Source organism: Manacus candei, unplaced genomic scaffold (genome assembly GCF_025592945.1).
Source record: "Manacus candei isolate 608988 ecotype Guabito, Panama unplaced genomic scaffold, ASM2559294v1 h1tg000033l, whole genome shotgun sequence".
In the NCBI taxonomy this organism is placed as follows: domain Eukaryota; kingdom Metazoa; phylum Chordata; class Aves; order Passeriformes; family Pipridae; genus Manacus; species Manacus candei.
In genome coordinates this window covers 5,181,969-5,205,492 of record NW_026138081.1, presented here as the reverse complement: position 1 = coordinate 5,205,492, position 23,524 = coordinate 5,181,969, and the positions used below count along the sequence as shown (strand labels likewise).

The window sequence follows — 23,524 nt, the reverse complement described above, 5'->3', positions numbered from 1 at the left end:
ATGGACAGTTTTATGACTACCTATGGGTGTGTCTGACACAACATTCTTTATACACCTTGTTAGTCTTTCTCAGGACATAAAAAATATTCTTTCTAGCCAGAAAAGCAGCAACAGCCTCTGACTTTCCAGTTATGACACTGCACACATCAAGGCTTACCCTGTTCCTTCCCTGTCTGTGACTGTGGCTGAGAACTCAAAACAACATCCACTAGAGGTGCTTATCTCACTACACAGCAAGGTAACATTTTTCAAATAAGACATACTTCTCCCTGTACTGACAAATAAAATATGTATCTCAAAAGCGGCAGTAATGTTTATTTCTGCTCTCAAACAAGAAAGATTTCTCCCAATTCAATTAAGATGACTGCTAGACCTAAAATGCAGAGCTTACAGGATTTCAAGATGCTCTTTTTTTAACCTTACTGTTCAATTCTTTGGCTTCTGCTGCCATTGAAATGCTTCTTACTATGCCAAGGGGATAAATACACTTACCCTTGCATTCACAGCATGGCCCTATAGAGAAGGAACACAGGAGGCATCTCCATCCAGCACCAGCCATGCCAAGGTACACAAGCAATGAGGGACTAGACAGTCTTCTCAGCACAGGAACTCCAGAAGTTCCTCTCCCCCTTACATAATAAAAAGATCACTGTACTAGTCTGGGCCAAAAGTTCATCTTATTCTTCAGCGTTTAGCAACAAGCCCCCTCTAGTTCAATCCACCTAGCACAACCTATAACTCATTTAAGCAGCCCCATACCTAAGGAGTTACTTCAAATCCCTTCAACAACATTTGGAAGCAAGCAATTCAATAGTCCTCTAACTCCAGTAAAACACTTTGCAGAGGTAGAGCCTCAGGGGAATTCCTGTTTGCAGAGGAAGATGAACACTCCCCAGAGGTTTCAGTTCATTAAAAGGAAAATATGTTTTTAGATGCAGATCAGCACACACAGATAAGCAGGTACAACCTCTTGAGACAAAGCCATAATCCTGTCACTGGGTTCCAATTACTCTCACAAAGGTACAAACATTTCTGAGCTTGCTGTTCAAGTGCCTTTAGTATCCTATCCTATCCTACTCCTGACAATCAGCAGCTTGTTATGAGCAGTGTCTTAGCAATCCTCATGGAGACACAGATTGATGGGTTTAACACAGAGCCTTGACAGATTCAGCAACAAAAGCTGAAGACTCAACAGCCTACAGCTTTTCACCTTGCCCTACCACTTGTTTCTTCCTTATCACCCATGTCAGATTGTTGAGGACATATCCACAGCTTTACACAACACACACCAGCTATTCCAGCAGTATTCACCCCAGGTTGAAGTTTGCCACAGTTCCAGAGCAGATTTACTTCTTGCTCTGCCATCCCCGCTGCAGAATCAGTAACAGTTGGCAGCATAAACACCACACTGCTTGTAGTGCTACAGCTAGACATAAGGGCTGGAGAAGCAATGGCAGACATGGGTTAGACAGACAAAAAACATTCCACATATCCTAAAAACAACGTCTCAGTAGCAATGGTAACCAATGTAAGATTCAAAAGGGACAGAAGTAGGAAAGGAATTGTCAAATGGCACAAGGTGATAGCAAGCGAACTTTCTTCTATCGCACTGCCAGGACTTTTCCCATGATATGAGGAAGAAACTCAAACTCTTCCCAAATGATTGGCTCAAGCAGATAAAGAAGGACTCAGTGATAGAAGGAAGCTGAATAAGAAGACAGAGAAGTTTGCATCTTCAACCTTGCGGGCAGCAGTCAAAGGACACCAGGACGATGATGAGTCAGAACCTGCACTGTAATTCATAAGTAATTTCTCTCAAAGAACAAATGTCGTTCAGCACTCCTTCTGCTTCCCTGTACAACGAAGTTCCTACCAGTTTCCATCGTTCTCATTTTAAACCAAGAAGCTAAGGTGAATTGGACCAGACAACTCTTGAGATTTTTCCAAAAACAGCTATTTTTCTGCTAGCAACCATGGCCAAGAATTGAAAGCCCCTTAATACTATGTATGTGTGATACCACTCTTCTTCTCAGGAGTAAAATTCAGACATTGGATAAAAGTTGATGGTTCAGAAGATTCCATCAGCTCTTAACTCCCACTTTCTAAAGACCAAAATTTGGTAGGTGGTAAAATTTCTCTCTCACACCTTTAAATTCCTCATTATCAATCCATTCCCCTCAGACTTTGTTCCTGTATGCATTTTTCTTTTTTTTTTTTTGGAGGAGAAGGGAAAGTTCAGACTGAACAGATCAAATTTCAGAGTTTAACAAGGATCTACAGAAAATTATATATATATAAGGATAAGGAATATATATATATTATATATATATATTATATATATATATATATATATCTGTATATATATATACAGATAAGGAAGCCAAATAAGCTTTCCAACTCCTTCCAAAGTGGCATTCATCCATAACATGCACACTGGAAACATCTTAGACTTTTTCTGAGCACATGAAACAATAAGCAGGAGTATACAATGGAAAAGATCAAGATTCATGGTCTGTGATGAGATGTTCACTTTTCTTGATTAAAGGAAAAAAAGATTTTTTTGCCTCAGCCTGTCCTGCCTGTCCTCTCAACACTCTATTGGCCCTTAAAACTCTCACAAGCAGCATCTCCCTCTCCACTTCAAAGAAACATTTATTCTGATTTCTTGTTTTCTTGAGTTATTTGAAGTTAAACACTATAGAAGGCACAGGGATCCCTTCAAGCACAGTGAAACATATGAAGCTGATCTCCCTCTCAAACTGAGAGCAGCCATCTTTCCCAAATACAAGGGTCAAAAACGGCAATGGGACATAGGGATGAATCTCAGCCTATCCAACACAACAAGAATTATAATGGGAATCCTAGCTCACAGATGCTTATATTAACCAGTAATATAGCACACTCATTTCTCACAGTACAGCAGTGAATATAAGTTGACTCACATGCAGGTCCTTTGGATTTTCTGAGCCAATCTAGGAGAGACAAAAGGAAAATTCAGGATTATTATTTAGCTATCATGGTTTAAACCAGTAGTTAGTTAAACATCACAAAGCTTTAATTCATCCTTCAACTACTACAACTGGTTAAAATTAAACAAGTTACATGGTTTCTTGAGATCCCTATTACTCTCTTCAAGGCAGTTACTTAAATAACACTGCATGGATCAGTGTGGTAGCAGTGTGAATATTATTATTTGGATAGTCTAATTCTAGACCTGTCTATATCTGCTTCCTAGCCACCTTTGTGGCCTGGAGCTTATTCCACAGCTCCTCACCATGCTCTTCCATACCACTCTGCTCTTATTAAGCTCTCCAAAGGGACTGGAAAGAGGCATTGCACCTGAAAATGTTCCTCCTTCCCTCCCTGGAGAACAGCACATTGCTTTGGGATGACCCTGTAATTTCTCAAATCCCACACTTACGTGAAGCATACAGGTTGGAATCAGGATCACCTATTCATGCATGACACCACCCCACATTTCTGTCTGGCCATCCAATGCTATAGTGTCCTTGTTTTCATGACCACTGAATTCACCCCTAGCTGCATCAATGCCTTCCTTTCAGATGCATAATCAGAGACAAAGAAAACCTCTGCTTTGCACAGATTCCCAGAGAATAGGAACAAGTCTGAATCTGCTCAAAGACTGGAGTGCGCTCTAACAAGCTGTTCTAAGCAATGCAAACAAATACCAGCGGTATCCAAGAGCTTCTGTGCAGAATAACCTTGGCACTGAAAAGACCTTACAAAAGCAAGCAGCAGATTGCCTGCATTTGCGTCAGAGACAACACACAGGAATGAAGTTGTTTCACTTTATTCAAGCTCAGTTTATGACTTCCATGGCAATTCTAAAAATTAAAGAGCTAACTTTATAGCATTTCACAAGTGCAGTCAACAAAAATCAGGCTGTGTCTAAATCTAAATGGACTTAGATTCCCTGAGCCCGCATTACTGTTAATTTTTAAAGGTTAATGTTTAAACTCTCTCCTTTATGGGTATTGATATTTGCTTAATTCAGGATGTTTAGTACTTTTACCAACACATTTACTTGCATTTCCCAGGACCAGGTGATGCTATTATCAATAATGAAAGGCCCAACTTATGTTTTGATAGGTTTCTGACAGCGCTAGTTATGCATCCAAGAAAGATTACACCATTTGGAACGTAAATCATAGGAAGCTTTCAGAGTATTTTAGAGACTATATGTTAAAATTTAATGAACAACTTAATCTGATCCACTGTCACTCTTCCAAAAATAGCCTGGCCAGACATTCATCTCATTGTGAATGAGATATAAACACAAGGCCTTTGAGAGCTTGGGGATAACATTAAGAGACAGAAACAGGAGGAAGATGGGGGGGGAATTTAAAAAAAAAAATCACAGCAACAAAGAAAGAATGGAGAAGCATTATCTGTAGAAATGCAGACAAAAAGGTTGTCATTGCTCCTCTCCAACACTTAAAAATTCCCCATCTCTATCTACTAAGTGTCCTGGCTGTTAGCTACATTCCAGATGAACCCTCAAAGAAAACAAAAGAGACAGAGGAAGAACTAAGACTCAGTATTCCTGAGGAGCTTTCCAAGTCTCCTTGCCTTGTCACTCCATTATTTCCCCCAAATAATCTTTGAGAACTTGCCAGATAGGGAAAAAAAGTACAACAGTGATAAAGCTAAAAAATATTTCTGAACAACACAAGCTTCCACAAATCCTCTTCTGGCATAGCTGCACTGCTTGCCCATCACCAGATGCTGCATTTGTTTTGTGTTAAATATGTGCAGCGGTTATTTTTATATTCGTGGATATCTTCCTGTGAAGAGGGAACAGTTTCCCCAAATTCTGCAGTGCGCTTAGTGACTAAGCAACTTATCATATTTGTCTCATGGCACTCGAGAATATTAGGATAGAGTGCTTGAGAAAAAGTGTTGAGGATTTTTCTTAAATATCCATGCATAAATAAAATCAATTCATTACCAGAGGACAGAGTAAATGCTTGCTGACTGAAAATGAGTCTGCCCTCTGCATTAAGCACATGGCAAAGAGAATACATTCCTGCCCAGATCATGAATATATCTCTACACTTCCTGGAACTCAAGCAAAATTACTGCAATACAATATACCTCATGGTTTTATATATAGGAATCACAAGCTCTGCTTTCTCACTCAGAGCTGAGTCAGCTATTGTCTCCATGCTTGTCTGTCTTTTTATGAGAACATTCTTCAGCTTTTGTAGCAATTGTGAGCATGTCACATTGGCCCCACATTCAAGATAAGCATTACTGGCCAAGAGATTTAATACAATATCTTGCTTCATGTTAACATCACTTTGCTCTGCTTGTTCTGAATGACTTTGCTACGTAAAGTAATAAAGTGAGGATGGCGAGGTGGTTGGGGGACAAAGATGAGGGAAAGATGATTTTACAAGCGCCTCAACAGTGCTCTTTGTTTCTCCATCTGGCTCTGTGCTCCTCAGCTGACTTGCTCATTAATGTTACTCATGGCTGGCGTGCTCTGCAGGTGCAGCTCCCCGGGCCCATGACGCATCGCTGAGCACCCCTGTCCCTCCCAGCAACTGGTAGTTGGGTTGCTACCTCCCAGTCTCAGAAAACCCGCATGTGGAAGCGCTCCTCAGCAAGCCCTTCCCCAGGATTTTTGACCTTGCATTTCTTGCTCTCTGCTATGATCCTGGCCCCCCTCCATTTTCTCACTTCCCCTACAGGAAGCAGTTCATGCCTAGCCACTATAATCCTATTTAGCTGATGATCTGCCTTCATCAGTTCACCACAGCTGGTCTCAGATTCTGAAGCAAAAAACACAGAAAGGGAAACACAATGAAGAACCACTCTTGGGTCTTCTGACATGCTCAACTAGTGCTTTTGTAATTGACTGGATGCCTCAAAAATTATATTGAAGTATTGTGGCAGCTTTTCCCCATCCAGCAGCTGTGTGCAGCACAAGGCATTTGCACACTGATTACAGACTCAGTTGAAGGTGCTGCAGTGTGTAATGGGAGCTTCAGATGGGGAAGGTGCACTCCAGACCCAGGCTGGGAGGCACATCTGATAGGCCTACATCTGAAATGAGGCAGTGACACTATCACCACCAACAACAAGGCTAGAAAAAAAAACAAGGACAGACCAGAACCAAAAAGACCTTGTGCCTTTGCTACTCTCAGTAACTGTTTGTGCCAATTTGTCACTCTCAGATGTGCCACCCCCACTCTGCATTACCTACAAAACCAAAATCAGACCAGTAAGACATACAGGTCTGGGATACCTGATTGCAGCAGCCTCTCCCTTCCAATTCAAAGAGCCAGAAATACTAAAAGGAAATCAACAACTCGTCTAGCAGTTTTAAGCACCACCAGGCTTTTCCATACAGGATCACCTCAATTTTAAGTGCATGTGGCAGCTGACATTTATTCTGCTGTACCACACAGAGGCCAATTCAATCTTCACTGATGCTGAGGAGTGTTGGTCATGCAACCTTTTCAGGTGCCATGATATGTCAGATAAATAGGACCTTTTAAAGTTATGTCAAGAACTGAGGTTTCCTTTTAAAAAGCAAGCTACTGTTCCACATTGCAACAGCTGTGGAAGTCAAATCTATGTGCCTTTTTGTGACTAACCTCCTTCAAAGCTCTGTGTAAGAGCACACAAAGTTATTCCTTCCATCTCATGCCACCTATGACCAGGCATGTCTCTACAGACAAAGAATAAATCATGGTTGGTCTGAGGAAAAGAAGACACACTTCAGGGTACACTGAGTAAACAAGCACATACTTCATATCACGTACTATCTTCTGAGTATCCGGCATATTTTCTTCTTTCACTCATTTCTAAAACACAGATCCCTCATCCCTGATGATATATCATCCCATTCCAGTGCTATTTACACTATTCACAATACTTAACCATCACAGAAACATCAAGAATTTAGAAAGGGGAGAGGGAAAACTGAAGCTGAAAAGAGGATCCAAATGAGGGATGTAGGTAGCAGGTGTTGAGGTGTCAGAAGACAACATACAAGGAAACATTGAACAGATTCATAAGCTGTGCAAAGAGCTGAAGACAGTCTCTGCTTCTATTACTTCACGTGAGCAGTTGCTACAGGGCACACAGATAACACTGTCTACATGAGAATTTCATTCAACCAAAATATGGCCCATGCTCTTGAGATGGTCCAAGTGCCCCCAGCTACAGTGAAGGGATGAAAACAGAAGGGGAAAAAAGCTGTGGGAATCAAAACTAAAGGATAAAGGACAAGCACTTTACTAATATGCAAGACTTGTTCAGTTCAGACATCGTGCTCTGCTTAACAAGTAGCAATGGAATCTTTTCCTGTGAGTACTGAGAGGTGTGTACAAATGCATCAACCATCACTAGCTTTCCCATAACAATAAAATGCCAGCCTCATACACCCCCCTGTCCCTGAAGCATATACAAAGGTTTCACTTACCCGTGGCCTGGGCTTCCAAGATAAAGGTACCAAAGATAATTAGCAGACGAAACAACCCATGGTTAGTCAAGGCAAGAGACGATCCTGTGTTGCTCTTTGGTGCTACCATTCCATGGCACATCTTTTACCCACCAAAATTTCTTTTTAAAAAAAATCCGATGGATCTGGTTGATCAGCAGCACCTTAGTCAACAAAAAACAAAGACAACGCAAGAAACAGTAAGTGTTGAGCCAAACACCTATAACCCTGGAGAGGGAAAGCAGAAATTTAGAAACAAAAAGCAACCTTTTACATGTTCTAGCACTTAGAAATCTTACCAAGTATTCACAGTTCACAAGGTAACATGAGCAGAAAAGGCAATCTTCTACACATGAAATACTAAAAGGAGCTGCATTATAGATACGAGACCATAACTTTTCACTTACCCGCTAATGTTTCAGATGTGAAGACTGCCTACCCCACAATTAATTTTAGCTTTTCCTTTCAAGACAGCCCCAGAGGACATAGCATCTGGAGGATTTGTCTCAAAATATCTTCAAGAGAGCCAGTCTCCCACCACTTTTCAGAAGGTCTCCAAGACACAGCAGACTGTACTAGACAGCTAGGATAAATAAATCAAATCTTTCTTCAGCCACCTGGAGAGGCACAGCAAACCTGACAGCCAGCCAGCAGGCAAACACACACTTACAAGGAGGAATGTAAAACAACTGGCAAACCTCAGGTATAATGTTCTGACAGTATAGAGCACAGCAATTAAAATTGCAGGATATGACATTGCTCATACCTGAGGACTGAGGGATTCGCCAATAGACTAGAAGACACTGTCACAGCAAAGCCAGACTCGTACACAAAGCACAGCTGGGAAATACAGAAAGCACAAAGCCGAAGCCTTATTTTTAATTAAGGTCCAGCCGAACACGTATTCCACCAACCTATGGTTTTAACCTGCATAACCTCCAATGATAACTTTGGACCTGGATGAAATAATAGTGCCATGCATAAATCCAAAACTAATAAAATAAAGTTGAGACTAACAATCTGTGTGTACTGAAGGGGAGCACTGGTATAAAGACAACTGTGTGAATGATGGAGTAAAAAATCAACCAACCAAAAAACCCAACCAAACAAAAAACTGAATCAACCAACAAAATAAAACCAACCAAAAAAACCTCACTTGGAGACACGTTTCAACACTTTATCATGCTATTCCTTACACATCTAAAGCTCCCAGGTAAAAACAAATTTGCAGAAATTAATGGTTTTTTACACTGGACAACAGGAATAACTTAGTTTTGAGGGACACCCCATTCAGCCACAGCTTCTTCATATAAATGAATATTCATACTGAAGGGGGATTAGATTTTTTATTTGGCCAAGTTTCCCAAAGAAATTCAAAACTGCTGGATAACTCCAAACAGATTTGAGAAGTGCAGAGGTGGGTATTCTACAATTTTGTATCCTGTAAGAATGGATGGGACACGGGCATTGGCACTCCTGGCACTACTGGGGAAGGCAGTATGACTTTCAGATCCTTAAGTACTTCTGAGATGAAAGCAATAAGCCAGCACTGACCAGAGAAACACATACTTAAACAGCCATAACTCACATTTCCAATTACTCAGGCAAAACAGTAGCTGCATTATGGGAGGGAATAGGCAGACTTGCCATTAAACCTGGTAATCATCCTAGCGAAAAGAGGTTTTTTTTCCTTAGTTCCATGTCACTACTATGCTCATATTTACTTCACAAAAGGGTTATCTTTAAAATTTGGATCTTTCAAGTCCATTAGTCTCTATCAAAGAAGAATTCTTTGTCTGCATACATCCCTCCTTGAAATGTCATTTCAAGATGATATTTAAAGTGTCATGTGGCAAGTCTGGAGCTACTACTAAAATAAACTCTGTGTCTACCCCTTTTGTTTCTTGCTTCATTTGGAGGGTGAAGGAGAGAAGTGAATCTATCCCACTCTGCCTGTAGCACAGCCTATAGATTTCTCACGTCTTCCATGGATAAGGAGCCAATGCTTTGTTCACCAAACTCCCACCATGCAGAATGGAATAACGATGCTTTCACTTACCTGCTGGAATTCCTTCAGCAACAATTAGACCATGGAATGAAGAACTACTCCATGGGAAGAAAGCTAAGCCAGTTAATCTGTACATCCGCCCCCTCCTCTCAAGTCAGATCTCTCACATGGAATTCAAGTTCATATTCAACTGGAAGAAGCCAGCATCTGGCCTATACTCCAGGCCAACAGATGGCTGCTTACTTCCAAGAGTCACTGCTCAACACAGAATTACAGCTCTGACAAAGCAATGCACCATCTTCAACAAATGCTCTTCTGATTAGATCAAGACAGGTCTGTCCTCCCCATTCCAATATAACAAAGTCTCATTAATATAACAAACTCTGAAAGTCCTGCTAAGGTATCTTTTATAAAGGTGGCCTTCCCTGCCCTTGGAACAGTGCATGCCAGGTGACATATCAGTGGCCAGAAGGAGAGGTAGGGAAAATGGCATGTAATTATCACAGAATTTGCTGAGCCACCTGAGGTGTCCTACCCTGTCCCAGAAGCATTTTCCTCTCCCAAAGACTGCACCTGGAAGTCAGCAGTCCAGTTCTGGTCTCTGAACAGCAAACAAGTTAGAGATAACTAAACCAAGAATATCTTCTGAGAGAATCATTTACTGCTTATTCTCAATTCACTAATAGATTGCTCCAAACCATAGCACTGCTCCTCTCCTTTCTTCTAAAATCAGCCATGGTTTCCACATCTCTTTTCAGCTACCAAATCACTCAAATCCCAGGTTATGAGGAATCCTCTCTGCCAAAAGCCTGGGGCTGCCCCACCAGAAATGCTGTAAATTGCTGCTGCTATGCCTATAGTAATATCCCACTAAGCTGATTTAGTTCAGTGTGGGATTTGAAGGAGACCCAAGGGTAGCTGGCCCATTTAGTGGACAACAGCATGGATAAACCCCTCAGAATTGTTATGAGACAAAGGGCACAGGTACCGCTTTTAAGGATCCTCCCTTAGGCTTCAGCCAAGTTATAGAACTTGTTCCCAGCTTTGACTGTTCCTTGGTAAAATTAGAAGATGAAACAGATTCTGACTAGATAAGAAAGTATCCTTTTCTTCCCAGAGAAGAGCTGGTGGTTTGGAAGCTATTTAGACAGACATTCAATTCTCTGATAATCGACTGTTGTTTTAGCACATTCCTTATACCTGCAGCTCAGGAGGAAGCAGTTTTCATAACAACTCTTCAGGCCTCCACCGCCAGAAGTTAACTGGAGTGCACTGTAGAGCACACACATTGTCAGAGACATACTCCTGGGGACAGAGCTTAATAATTCATGGGCTCATGTGAATCAAAGCAATTCCCTGTGTACACACAGCATTAAGGAATGGGCTGATTTCTGCAAGAAACGAGGCAGAAGCTGACAGTAAGTAGCACAAATATGCAGAGCAAGAACATTTCAGACCTATCTCACATGCCGCAGCCTGCGCTGAAGGGTTATTTGATGATTAAACAGAGATGTTTTCAAAGATAATATTTAGTATAGCTAGCAGTTCCCATAAATAGAGTAAGGAGGGGAGAAGAGATTCTTCTCTGTTAAAAGTACATTAGTCAATAAAGGTGGTGGGTTTTTTGCTTTGTTTTTAATGTGAACCTTGAAAACACCTACTAAATATGGATAAGACAATAAACCATCCTCTATATTCACACAGGTAATAGCCTGTGAGAGAGCAGGGGATGCTATGAATGAGGAAAAAAGTGCTCCCAGGTTACAGCCATCCCCAGCTCATTCTTTCCTTCAAGTCTTGACATAAAGGAAATTTCACAGTGATGCTTCAGCATGAGTCCCCTCTTGCTGCACTGCCAGCTCTGCTTCCACAACAAGCAGTAGTTTGCTTCTACATGAAGTCTCCAAAACAGGCATCAACTTCCACTGAAGCCATGCAGGCCAGACTTCTTGCTTGCTCTTAAACCACGAGCAGCCCTTTCCAAAGATGACGCACTCATGTACGGCAGGAGCTTTCTCTAAGCTAAGCTGTTTGGAGACCTTTGCCATTTATCTTCCAGACCTTCAGAAGCTGCCAACTCAAATCCCTTGATTTAAGATCCCTTCGTAAGCATGCATAAATTTTCACAGGACTATGACTTAATTTTCTTATTTTTCTTATTTTGTCAGAGCAGGACTCCTAGGTCCCCATGAAAAAGCACTCTTGGAAAGTCATATGCTCAGGACATGAAAAAGAACCAGAAACTGGTCAGTCTGAGGCTCTATAGTGCTCAAGATTCCTGGCACAGCTATGTCCTGTGTCACTGTGGCTGGAAAACAGGTCTTCAACCTGAATTCTTCAAAGTTTATTTAGGGAAGTGTTCAGTATGTTTGGAATGCCACTGGCTTGCTTCTAAATACCATACTTGGAACTTACCAGAAGAAAATTAGTTATCCTCATGCGCAGCAGAAACTTCTATTTTATCCACAGTTTTTCCCCTCACAGAATTATACTCAGGAATTGTTTGCTAACTCTTGAATGCACACAGCAAACATCTTAGCAGTGGCATGAGTGATGGGTGTGCACAGCACACCTTTTGAAAAAGCTAAGCATTTTTCTTGCCTCATGGTCCCGCTGAAAGTGGAATCTAATGTAAGCAATGTGGTTCAGAGGATTTAACCTTCACCCTTAGTTGCTGGTTTTGTTGTATCCTTATTTTGTTTGCTTTCAAAGAGCAGTCAAGCTTTAAAACAAAAAAGTCATCTTCTTGGCTGCTAAATAAAAAAATCCAGAAAAATCAACTCCAACTGGCAGCAGACAAAAGAAATCCCTAATTCTACTTACTTTCTGTAGTTAAATCAGTTTAATTGAAAGCTTTTAAAAAGAGAATTGTATTTTTAACATTTTTGGTTAGTGTCACAGTTCAGTTACACTGTTCAGTTAAACTAGGCAGAAAGATAAAAACCAAAGCCCTTTAAGTTACCTGCAAGCAGTTCAGAAAAATCTTAATAATCTGACTTTTCAGCACAGCCAACTCTCAATTATGCAGGATAATTGGAAAACGTGAAAGAGGAAAAGAGGAAATAAGAAAAGCCAAATAACATGTAACACTCCCCACACCCTGTCCAGTAACCAGATGATGTGCTTAGTAGCTTTATTTTACACCTCCATATTTGAATTACAAAAAGGCAGATTTTTGCATAGCACAGTCACAGATTAAGCAGAGGACTGAACTGCAAATATTCCCTGCTACAGAGAAGAATCACTAGGAAAGACCGAGCTGCTTATTCTGGACATTGGAATCAACATGAAGTGGAACCTGAATAGTTGAGTTTCCTTTCTCATTCCCCAACTGTGCCAAGGGTTTGGCCTATGACCTGCAAATTCAGCTGTTTCTTTCACATAAATGTCTCGCTTTAGCTTTTACCTCCTCTCTCTCATGAAGGTTTCTACAATGCTTCTTAAAAAAAAAAATTTAAAAAAAACCCAAAACCAACAAACAGAAAACCAAACAAAAAAAAAAGGCAAAAAATCCCAAACAAACAAAAAACCCCAAAACTAAAACAACAATTGTTGGTGATACTGAACTCCTGTTTTCAGGAAGGAACATTGGAGTTTGCTCAGAAAGAAGCTTGGTGGACAGGCTAAAATATGAAATTCCATTTTAATCTCTGATAAATGGCACGTACCTAACTCTCCACAGCCTCGCCAAGGCATACTCAAGCTTTAAGTCAGGGAACTGGATTTTTCCCTGCTGGATAACTAGTCCCTAACAACTGGGAAAGACACACCAACATTCCTACCTCAAGTGAATAAACCTGAGATCCACCAATTTGCATAGCTAATTACCCAGCTTCCTCTTCTCTATCCTTCCTATCACAGTCTAAAGTACTATTTGCACCCAGATCATGCTTTTGCACCTCTCTCTTGTTTACCTCCTTATCTCACTGGATGCTCCTCAGAAACTCATCCTGAGGTTAGCCAAGCATATTTTTCCGTGGGCTAAAGGCAGGGAGCACTTCCTTCCTCCGTTTATTTCTCTTCCATGCTAGCAGCTGGGGGCAAGACTTTGTATAGATATCTGAGCTTCTTCCCTGCTGCAGCCCAAAGAGAAATGGACAGCAGGCTCACTGGTATTCCTGAGCAGACCAAACAAGCTTCAACTCCAACTGTCACCTTAGAGGCAAGTAAGAATGAAGGAACAGACTTCTCAAGGCATGCAAGGAAGAGGTGCAAGGTTGCCAAGGGGAAGAGGGGTGGTATTCAGTACCTTTCTCTGTCCACTGCAGGATGGAAATGCTCAAGTCAGTTGTGGATTAAAAACTGACAAGCAGGGTTCATCACTCATACTTTTAGAAACAGAATCAGAGGCAAGTCTCAGTCTTTTAGTGACCTTCCCCATTTCCATGTACTGTGGTTGTCATGCCAGGTCTGACACCATCACAGAAGATACTTGAATTTTATGATTTAAAAAAAGGGCAATTTTCTTTGTCTTGGTAAGCCCAAGAAAAAGCCCTAAATAGCATTAGCTCCCCAGATTTTAAGAAGTTTCCTTTAAATTCATGGATTTTCACTGGAAACTTATCTTCCTCTTCCCAAGTAAAACAGAAAAAGAGATCAAAATCCAACTGTCCTTCCAAATAAGGAAGGAGAAGCTAGTTATGGGCAGGCTGTGAACTTCCAAGAACCAGGAGGAAACAAAATAGAGCTGCAGAGGAGCAGCAGGGAAAGTTACACAGGTTAATGCATGCAACTTCAACGCATGGCAGATTTCTGTACTATTGCCTATAGAAGGAGGGTCATGTCACCAGTGAATGAAGAGAAAACAGTTATTAAAAAAACCTGCTGGATCTGCTTTAAAGGATTTTTATTTTAAACATACTGTCATTTATGCAATCTATGGAAGAAAGTAGAGACTGGGGTATTGTGGAGAATACATCTCAGTCTTTCCCAGTTTTGTTTTGGGGTGAGTTTTTGTTAGGGGTTTTTTTAAACATGTTTATTTGGAAAAGTATTCCCTTTGGAAACTATTGTTTCAGCATTTTCCTCCTGCCACACTGCATCAGAAAAGCTAGGTTTCATACTTTCAGCTTTAATGAGTACAATAGCACATTTACAGAGGACCATATGCACAAAATGTTCCAGAATGCTTTCCAAAAATAATAAGTCCCGAAAAAGAAAACTCACAGTAAAGTGAAACTGCTTCAGGGAAGGAGAATAAGGAAAAGCCCTGCAAAGGCACAACCTCTTGAAACCACATCCAAGCTTGAAATGTTACTTCCAGTAACAGGGTTCACAAAGCAGCACTGGATTGGTAAGGTCACTTGTATATCTAGGGTGCTTTTCTCCTTTATGCAGCTGTGTTCATCTAGTTCAGAGTATGCCCCACAAGGCCCATGTACAGTAAAGGCTTATTTCATAATCCCTCACTACTAGAACATGTTTCTCCCCATCCTTACCACGTGTTGTGCTTTCATTTCAACTAATGTGGCTAAAAGCATCAGTCTGCTATACATGCAGCTGCAATATCACCAGGCAGCACAGCCATTTGAAGAGGACATCCATTTGGAAGTCTTCCTATCAAATGCCAGCCTGACATTTAAATAAGCAACTATACTAGAAGATAGAGAATCCCTTACATTTATTCCTAAAAGCACAGGTGTGAGATACAACTCTAGTTTAAAATTATCACATTTCCCAGATATTAAAACATCTACTCACCCACTTTCAAGAAGTGACGACAAATGTGGTACAGTACTTGTTATTTTCATCCCAGCTTATATAGAAAGTTCTTCACAAGAGATATGTTGTAATATCAGAGCATTCCAGGCTAACAAATCCTTGATGTCTGAATGCCTGTCGGCACAAAGGTCTTTTCAAAGATAAATCCATAACACAAAAAAACTCTGAAAAATAAGACTGTCTCTTAAGTCCTCTGAAAACTTCATCTTCCAACAACACAGATCATTGACCAAACTGAGAAAGTTAAAAAGCACAGTTTCAAATTCTCGTTCTGACTTTAAGATTGCATTTGGGATTCTAACACAGCAGAGAATTGCTTCAATAGATCTCAATTAGAAGGGAATAAAAGGGTAGGCCTTCAAAAGGTCTCAGCATCATGGCTCAGTTTTGTATCTACTAGCTCACTATTTCCCTTTACTTTTGTTTTTTAGTAGCTGCAAAGTTGTTAGATTTTATTTTTGCTTTTTCTACTTCGGATGCACTGTGCTAATAGCACAGATGCACACAGAGTGCCACAAACACTCACGGTGGCAGAGACCCATCACAGTGGTAGTGGGCACATTTCACTCCACAGAGCTATATCCCTCTTGCAAATGCACAACTAAGAAAGGAAAATTTTTGTATTCCCATTCAACCCCCTTGCAGATGAAGCTGCAGCATGACTAGCACACTGCCTGCACACAGACCTGCTCCCACAGGGCTGCGGTCTAGGGAGGCTGCAGAAGGTGTCCCAGGAGGATCCCCAACTGGGCACTCTTATCAGCAGCAGGCACACCAACACTCAACCTGAGGATTTCTGACTCCAGGCAAGGCGACATAAATTACTCTCAAAAGTCAATACTCCACGGCCAAGAGAAGAAGGAGTGGGGAAAAGGAGCCTGAACAGTTTACTTTCTATTAAATCACTCTTGCAATTACCAGCTCAGAGAGAGCACATATCACTATGCAGAAGACCCTCACAGTCTTTTTTCCCCTAACTGGCTTCCCTGAACAGGCTATGCCTAATTTGATTTTCTAACAAGGGATCAGTTACAATTATATTCTGATTTGAGCAGCACAAGCTAGAAGTATCAAGCCAGAGACACTCTAAGAAGGATGGTGGCTCATTATATGTCACAAGGGGACATACATACACACCAGGAGGAGGCCAAATGCTCCAAGCAGAATCCCCAGGATGGGTCCCTTTCTAACAGATTGGCAAACCATCTTCCCAAGACCTCAGCCATCATTCAAAGATTGTGTGTTAAAGATTTATATGGTGTGCTAAACATTTCCATCATTAAATTGGGACGGGAGAGAAGGATGCCAGAAAGGAGCATAGAGAAGTAAGAGTTCACAGAATAAAATCTGTCATAAAACCTGTAAGTTGTATCTCAATAGAAGGTCAGTTTGAAGCTTCAGCTTCTGTCTACCCTGACTCAGTGACATTTAGACTTTACAAAGCATGGCTATTAGTGGAAAAAATATTTAAAAAATTAATCACTGTTAGCTGGAACTAGGGTAGCCCAGAGGTGGGACCCAGGATGCTTTGACCTGCAGCAGGAGGGGGAGCACAGTCAATCTTCTGCACCCACCCTGCAAGTGTCAGAGGGATTCCCACTCCTCTGCTCCCCAAGGAGGGGCCTCTGTCTAGCTGTCACTAAACGAACTCAAACAATGTAAAGCAAAGTGTCTTGAGGCAAGCAAGGAGCAATGCCTGATAGTAACTGCTCGTCCAGCAGCTTTTGGCACCTTGTTTATATAGCAGTGGTTCCTCAGCCTTTACTGACCTACGCTCTAGTCTGCCTCTTGTACATCAGCATCTCCACTTTGCAGAGCCAGCTGGGGTTGAGGCCTGCCCCTCCACCACCCAAGCACTTACAGGCTGTGCTGCTACCTTGGCTGAAGGATGATTCCTTGCTCCTAGACAGCGCCATCCTGCTGCTCCCACACCCACTAGCTATCCATCCCCCCCACAATGCTAATGCATCTTTCAGGAGCTTCTTGGGGAAACTGAATCCTTGCACCAGGACAGCTCTGGGGCCAGTGGAAGGAGCAGCTGGGGAAAAGTAAACTCCTACCTGAGTTTTGCTGCCAAAACCCTAAGTGTGCGAAACCCCCCTTTGACTCAAATGAGCAGTCTAACATGCTGGACCTAAGAAGTTACACAGGCTTCTTGCTCCTAAAACCGGCTCCATTTTCAATCCACATTAAAGTGTGGAAGAAATAATGTACTATGCATAAAGATGCTCTAGATCTAAACCCTTCCCCTCAATCATGGCTCCAGTATTCTGATTTCCATGCAGATTAAAAGCCAAAAAGCTGGGTGAGAGTGCTCCACCATAGCCAAAGGTAACACAGGCTTGCTTAGTTAGAGGAAGTCAAATGAAAACAAAGCTGAAAGAGGAGAAAAGGTTACACAAAGCAGAACAGCAAAAGTCAGCACATTGCTCTGGCAGTAAATCTTACAGTTTTGTGCAACAGTGAGAAAGACTACAAAGTGGTGCTGCACCAGGCAAGAATCACACACATGCCAATGCTAGGTCAGAAGGAAATATACCCAGAAGTCAGAGCATACAGGTTATTAACCTTCTACCTCACACTTTAGCTTTTTTGCTAGACCACCCAGGACTGCAGAAGCACAGCTAGGCTTTGTCCAATCTGCCTCAAAACTCTAGGGAAAACCCTTCCAAAGATCAGATTCCCCCCTGATACTCACATGTGCAAAGATAAACCCTGGAAAAAGCCACAGGTAATGTCTCTTTACCACAGGGCCCAGAACCTAGAGGTAAAGCATCCTATTAGCAACCTGGGCAGTTGCCTCCCTGCCTGTTGTCCCTCAGCCAAGCACACCACTCCCAGGTGCTGCCTTTCTCCTGGCTCTAGTCATAGTTCTCCACCCCTGAATGGGCCAGCTGCCAGGCAAGCAACCATGAAACACAAGCAAGAAGGGGAATAAAGTGTCTTCACTGGATTTCTGCCCCCCCCCCCCCCTTTTTTTTTTTTAACTTATCCATACTTGTATGGGCATATGTCTATTCAAATGTCAACAGGCTGGGCACATGACCACGAAGGATAGCACACATGTTTCCCCAGATACCTCTTCTCCATGTTCCTCTTACACACACAGAGCTGAAAAGTGGAAGATTCTTTCCAATCCCTCTAAAAAGTGCATTTTAGAGCAGGCATATATAACTCTACTATCTGAGGGTAGGAAATAAGTATGTCAAGCCACTAGCAGCTAAGTGAACAGTATATCCACTTGGGAAACAGGTCACTCTGCTTCTCTTGGGGGTTTGATGTGTCTCCAAGCACCCTGCATGAGTACACTTAAGCCATAAAACTATTTGTCAAGAAAAAAAAATCCTAACACAGAATTCCCAGTGAACTCTACTCAGTCTCACAGGAAAAGCACAGCAACTCCAGTTTCAACTGCCTTTAAAGGAAGACTGATTCTATTATTATTTTTTTCCAGAAATCTTGCAAATAAGTTTGAAGGTCCTGAGACAGCCAGTAATCCTCAAGCAATTTCCTGTCTCTGAAAACAAGGTCCCCTCAGACTGAATTGATTAAATAAAGGTTATTAAAATTAGTGTAAAGCAAGCTAGTTTAAAAGTCACGCTCTTCATATTTTCATCTGTAACACAGTGCTCCAAGCAGCAGCACAGAGATCAGCTACAAGAGTTTAGAGAGTAAGGAAATTAATATGCAAGACCCATCAAACAGCAAGATGATTTAAAACTACTTTCAACAGCAGAGGATTTTCATGTTTGTTTAATCTATTTTCAAGAGTGTTTCTCAAAGGAAATGCACGTTTTTTTACTCTAAGATTAGATTTGTTTTCTCCATTTTATCAATCTGACATGCAATTTAGTCGTTCAAGAGTCAGCAGTGGTTCTCACCAAAGCTGTTTTCCATTCACCTCTGCAGTTTAAGATTTTGCTGCAAAACAACTGGGTAAATCCACTTGCACTATCTTTCAGTGTTACCAATTTCCTTTTCCTCTACAGCCAAACATTTTAAATAAAAACCATACAGAGATAAGTTAGTTCCTACTAATGCTAAATGTATATGGAGGAACACAAACAGACAGATGTCAGAATGAGAAACTTGCGCAACAATTCCCTGTCATCTCTTGAACAGACAAGAGGAAGTAACAGGAAAACAATGACACTGGTGCAACTGTTTAAAAGACATAGAGCAACCATTTAAATTAAGGCATGCTTTACAAACAAAAACCCCTGTATATTGCAGAAAGGTCTAAACATAAACATCAGACTAGCAACTATCTTATATGCACACATTAACCGAGCTTCTCATTCTTATTCGTAAGAAAAAACCCCACATTATGCAAAGTTTTCAGAAAAGGACCCTGCATAGAAACTGACAAGGAATTTTTTCTAATAACTTCACTAAATGCAGGGAAACAACTGTTAAAAAAAACCCAACAAAACACCAGATATAATCTGTAGCTCCACCTATAAAGTTCAGGGAAAGATTGTATTGTGAGTGTCACATACACTGGCTGTAATCAGAGGAGTTGGTGGTCTGTCACTTACAGCTATCCAGACTTCTATCACCATCTTTTAAAAAGCCACTTACAAGCTTCACTTTGTGAAAAGCATACCCTCTGCCTGCTTTTATACACATTCTAACTCACCTAAGACTGCTTTTCTGGGTAAGTTGAACATGACATTTAACAGATGTAAGCAACAGTTGGCTCTGGACAACAAACTATTACCTCCCTTTGCATTTCAGGATCTGCACTCCTCCTGAAGCAAGAGTCACTCTTTCACACGCAGAAAGTGGGGGGAGGACAAAGAGAAGCCTGCATTGTGGAACATCACTAGTTCCATTTAGGCTCCACAGGACTTTTCAGGGCACATTTTGAGGAAACCACCCTCCTTACAGCATACTATAGAGCACAATAGCTATCAGAAGCCCTTTCTCCAACACTCATATCCCCCTTCCCTGGCCTCTAGCAAGTGTCACAGCCTCCACCTCCTTTTCCAGCCTCCCCACCACCTCTGAGTTCCACTCCTCAGAAGTGCTTGAGTACAGTTGCTGGAAATCACTGCAAAGGCTGCTTCACACCACCCTTGCAAATGGAAAGAAATTCCAGTAAAATGCTACTACAAGTCCTTTTGAAAAGTAGGATCATCTGCTGGTGAGGACAGACCAACAATGTACTCCTGAGAGACCAAGGCTAAGTTTCATCATCTCTGCCAAGCACAGCCATACTTTATTTACAAAGGCATCAGTCTTCACAGGTTCCTTGCAGACAAATCCAATATGAAAAACTTAATTATATTTAGGCTACATTTGCTATTAAACAGGTGTAATAAGGCAGGACTTTCAGTTCTTTGAAGACAAATTGCCATCGATAAATTTTTATTTCTAACCAAAGAAAACCGTTGGGTTTTGTCACTAGACCAACAGCATGTTTCAATCTCCAAAATCATAACATAAAAAGTTACTCTTCCCAAACAGACAAAGGCTCTCAAGAGAACTTACAGGTACACCCTCAACACCACCATCATCAGGGGGACACTTCCTTGCAAACACTGCAAGTACTTCCACCTGCAAGGAGAAACAGAGCAGGTGGTGGTCTGAAGCATCAACAGTTGCACGATGCCCAACTCGAAATTTTTGCTTGCTTTCTTTTCTAGGGAAATAATCTTGACTTCCTAACTGCAAGAAGGACTCCTGATTTGATGGGCATGAAGAAATGCAGAAAGAGGAAAGAACCAGCCTTGCGAGGGCTGTATCATTTCAGCGCACAATAACACTCAATCCCCACTGCACATTCCTGAGAGCAGCTACAGAGCTCAACTACAAACCAATTATCAAGAAATGACAACACACAGAGGAATTCCAATTCACTTTTACTACAAGTGTTCACCCAGGCCTACATACAAAATGCAAAAGGTTTGAGACTGGTGGATTAAGATCAATCACAGTAACGTGAAAGACACTGCAACAAAAGAAAGATGCACAACCTACAATGAGACTCACTTTGCAGAAGCCTAAAAAAAAAGTTGAGACTGGAACAGGGGACATGCTACATTACTGCCTTAATTTCATCAATATTGGGAGGGTCTGGTTCATGGAATTAGCTACAGTTAAGAGTTGAAACTATTTTTTAGATATTAAGAAGATTATCCCAAGGTCTGCAAACACCTTCATTTCAAGACATAAAAAGGAATCCTTTGCTTCTTCAGCCAATAAATTATTAAACCCCCATTTCTTAGATAGAATTTTTTTCCTCCACTTTTGTAAGTTAAGAAAATGTATGAGGGGGAAAAGGGTATCAGGAATGAACAAGTTTTGAAGAACTTCAGAGAAGTTATTAACATAATCAACACTTCTTTTTAAAACCACAACTGAACTGCAGGCGGCTTTGTATAGGTGACTTGCATAAGAAATCATTTATCAACAATCAAACTAGAGCTTTAGAAGCCTTCTGGAAGGGTGTTGGCTTACCATCAACTGGATAATCCAATTATTTTGGCTTGAGAAATGTCAGGCCTATCCCCAGCAATGTTTGTTTTAGTCTGCTCACCTACAAGTAGCCAGTAGACTTTAGGCAAGCCAAACCTGCTATTTCACTAGAATCAAGCTGGAGAAGACTAGTCTTTAAATAGCATAAACGTGGGCAATAAAGGCTGCAGCTACCACGGGTCTATCTGGTCTGTCTTCCTACAGTTGAATGCTGATACATTTTCTGAAATAAATGACAGCCACATGCTTTCTTACAGCAGGCTCTCATTGCCTTACATGGAAAACAATTCTTGTCAGACATAGCAAAGGTTAGATCAGATTTTAGTTGTGGGATCTTTTCATGCTGTGCAATAAAAAGTCCACTGATCTCATGCTGCTTCTTCCTCCGCTGAATTCTTCTTCCTCGTCCCCCTCACTCAACGAAAGCCTCTTGGCTGAAACGTCATTTCTCATCCCTTCTCTTTAGCACAGGCTTTTTACATCCTTTTTCATATATAACAGCTACTTGTTGTGACTCATTACAGAAGTCACGCAAGGGAAGAGATGCAGACAGGAAACCTGGGGCACATGCCAAACTTTTGCTTCAGACAGGTATGTGACTAGGAAAAAAAAAAAAAAAAAGCCCTTCACAAGCATTAATTGCCTCCTTAGCACTAGCAAGGCAAAGAGAGGCAGAAATCGAAGCCTACAAATCAAACCATGCTGTGCTAGGTGCTGTATAAACACAGAGCAAAACAAGACCACTGCTACAGGGATATCAGGAGCTACCACAGTGTGGAGAGAAAACACCTCTTTAATCTGAACAACCATTGGTTCTCAGTGATCTTTCTCTCAGGGCAGGTTCTTGCCACATCACACCCAGAGAAATCCAGAGCTCTTTGGTCTACTGTAAACATGCAATAAAATCTGTACCACGCCTGTTCTTAATGCTTTCTTTGTTCATTACAGTAGATTCAGAAGATTGAAAAGGAAATTAAAAGGTCACTCAGATACATGAGCTGTCCCAAACATGCCAATAATTTAGCTCAGTAGCAAGAATCAAAGGGCAAAACTGCTTGGAAACATGCTTTCCTCAAATTCTTATCAGTAAATATTTAACCCCTTTTTTATTTTTGTAGCTACAGTCCCTGACATGAGCTTGATACTTACTGATTTATAAAACTAGATTTATGAAAGGAGTAAAGACTAACACTGGAGAGCAAGTACACTCTCCAGTTTCCAGCTCTTTCCCTTTGTTTTCAAGTCTTAACACTGCCTCACCTCTGCTTTCATTTCTCTTTCATTCCTTCTTAAGATTACTACCACGCCTCCTTACCCTCTTTGCACATTCTAATTCACGCTTCACACGCAAGACCGAGCCTTCCCTCTCCCACAGTTCCTTGTGCTATTTCCTCAGCTGAACTCATTGTCTCCAGGACTTCCCACGACTGAAGAAAAAAAAAATCACCCCTAGGCAAATAGGAATGAGTTTGCAAGGTTTTGAGGGCAGTTACTTTGTGCATTTTGTAAAGGTCCAGTGCGGCTGCGGCAGCAGCAGCAACCTAGTGCTACTTGTACGGGCACACCACCCCCTCAGCAAGAGCTGAGCAGTATTCTTACTTTTTGGAGCTCAGTGCAGCGATGAAATGCATTCTGGTGTTGGAGGCCATGTTCCTTTGTGCAAGGGGTTATCACCACCCTACAGACACCTGCAAAAGGCTTCCCTAAACAACCACAATTGGGAACACAGGAATCTCCTGCTCCAGGAAAAAGAGCGAACAGTCTCTTCTCCCATGCCAGATGTACTTTTAGAAAGTGTGCAGGTTTTGTGGTTTTGGGGGGAAGGGATGGGAGTGGGGTGTGGA

The 23,524-nt window shown here is 41.4% G+C and overlaps 1 protein-coding gene across 4 annotated transcripts in view; it reads right to left on the bottom strand.

Moving 5' to 3' along the window:
• SUSD6 (sushi domain containing 6) overlaps positions 1-23,524 on the bottom strand; it is an 88,289-nt gene that overhangs the window by 41,255 nt on the left and 23,510 nt on the right. For 3 of the 4 annotated variants that reach the window (XM_051791460.1, XM_051791461.1, XM_051791462.1), the window contains exons 3-4: positions 7,454-7,635; positions 2,943-2,972 (exon numbers count right to left, since the gene is read on the bottom strand). In XM_051791460.1, the coding sequence (XP_051647420.1) occupies positions 2,943-2,972; positions 7,454-7,574 (151 nt within the window). In that variant the 5' untranslated portion in view covers positions 7,575-7,635. The remainder of the gene's footprint in view (positions 1-2,942; positions 2,973-7,453; positions 7,636-23,524) is intronic. The other variant, XM_051791463.1, reaches the window with a different exon arrangement.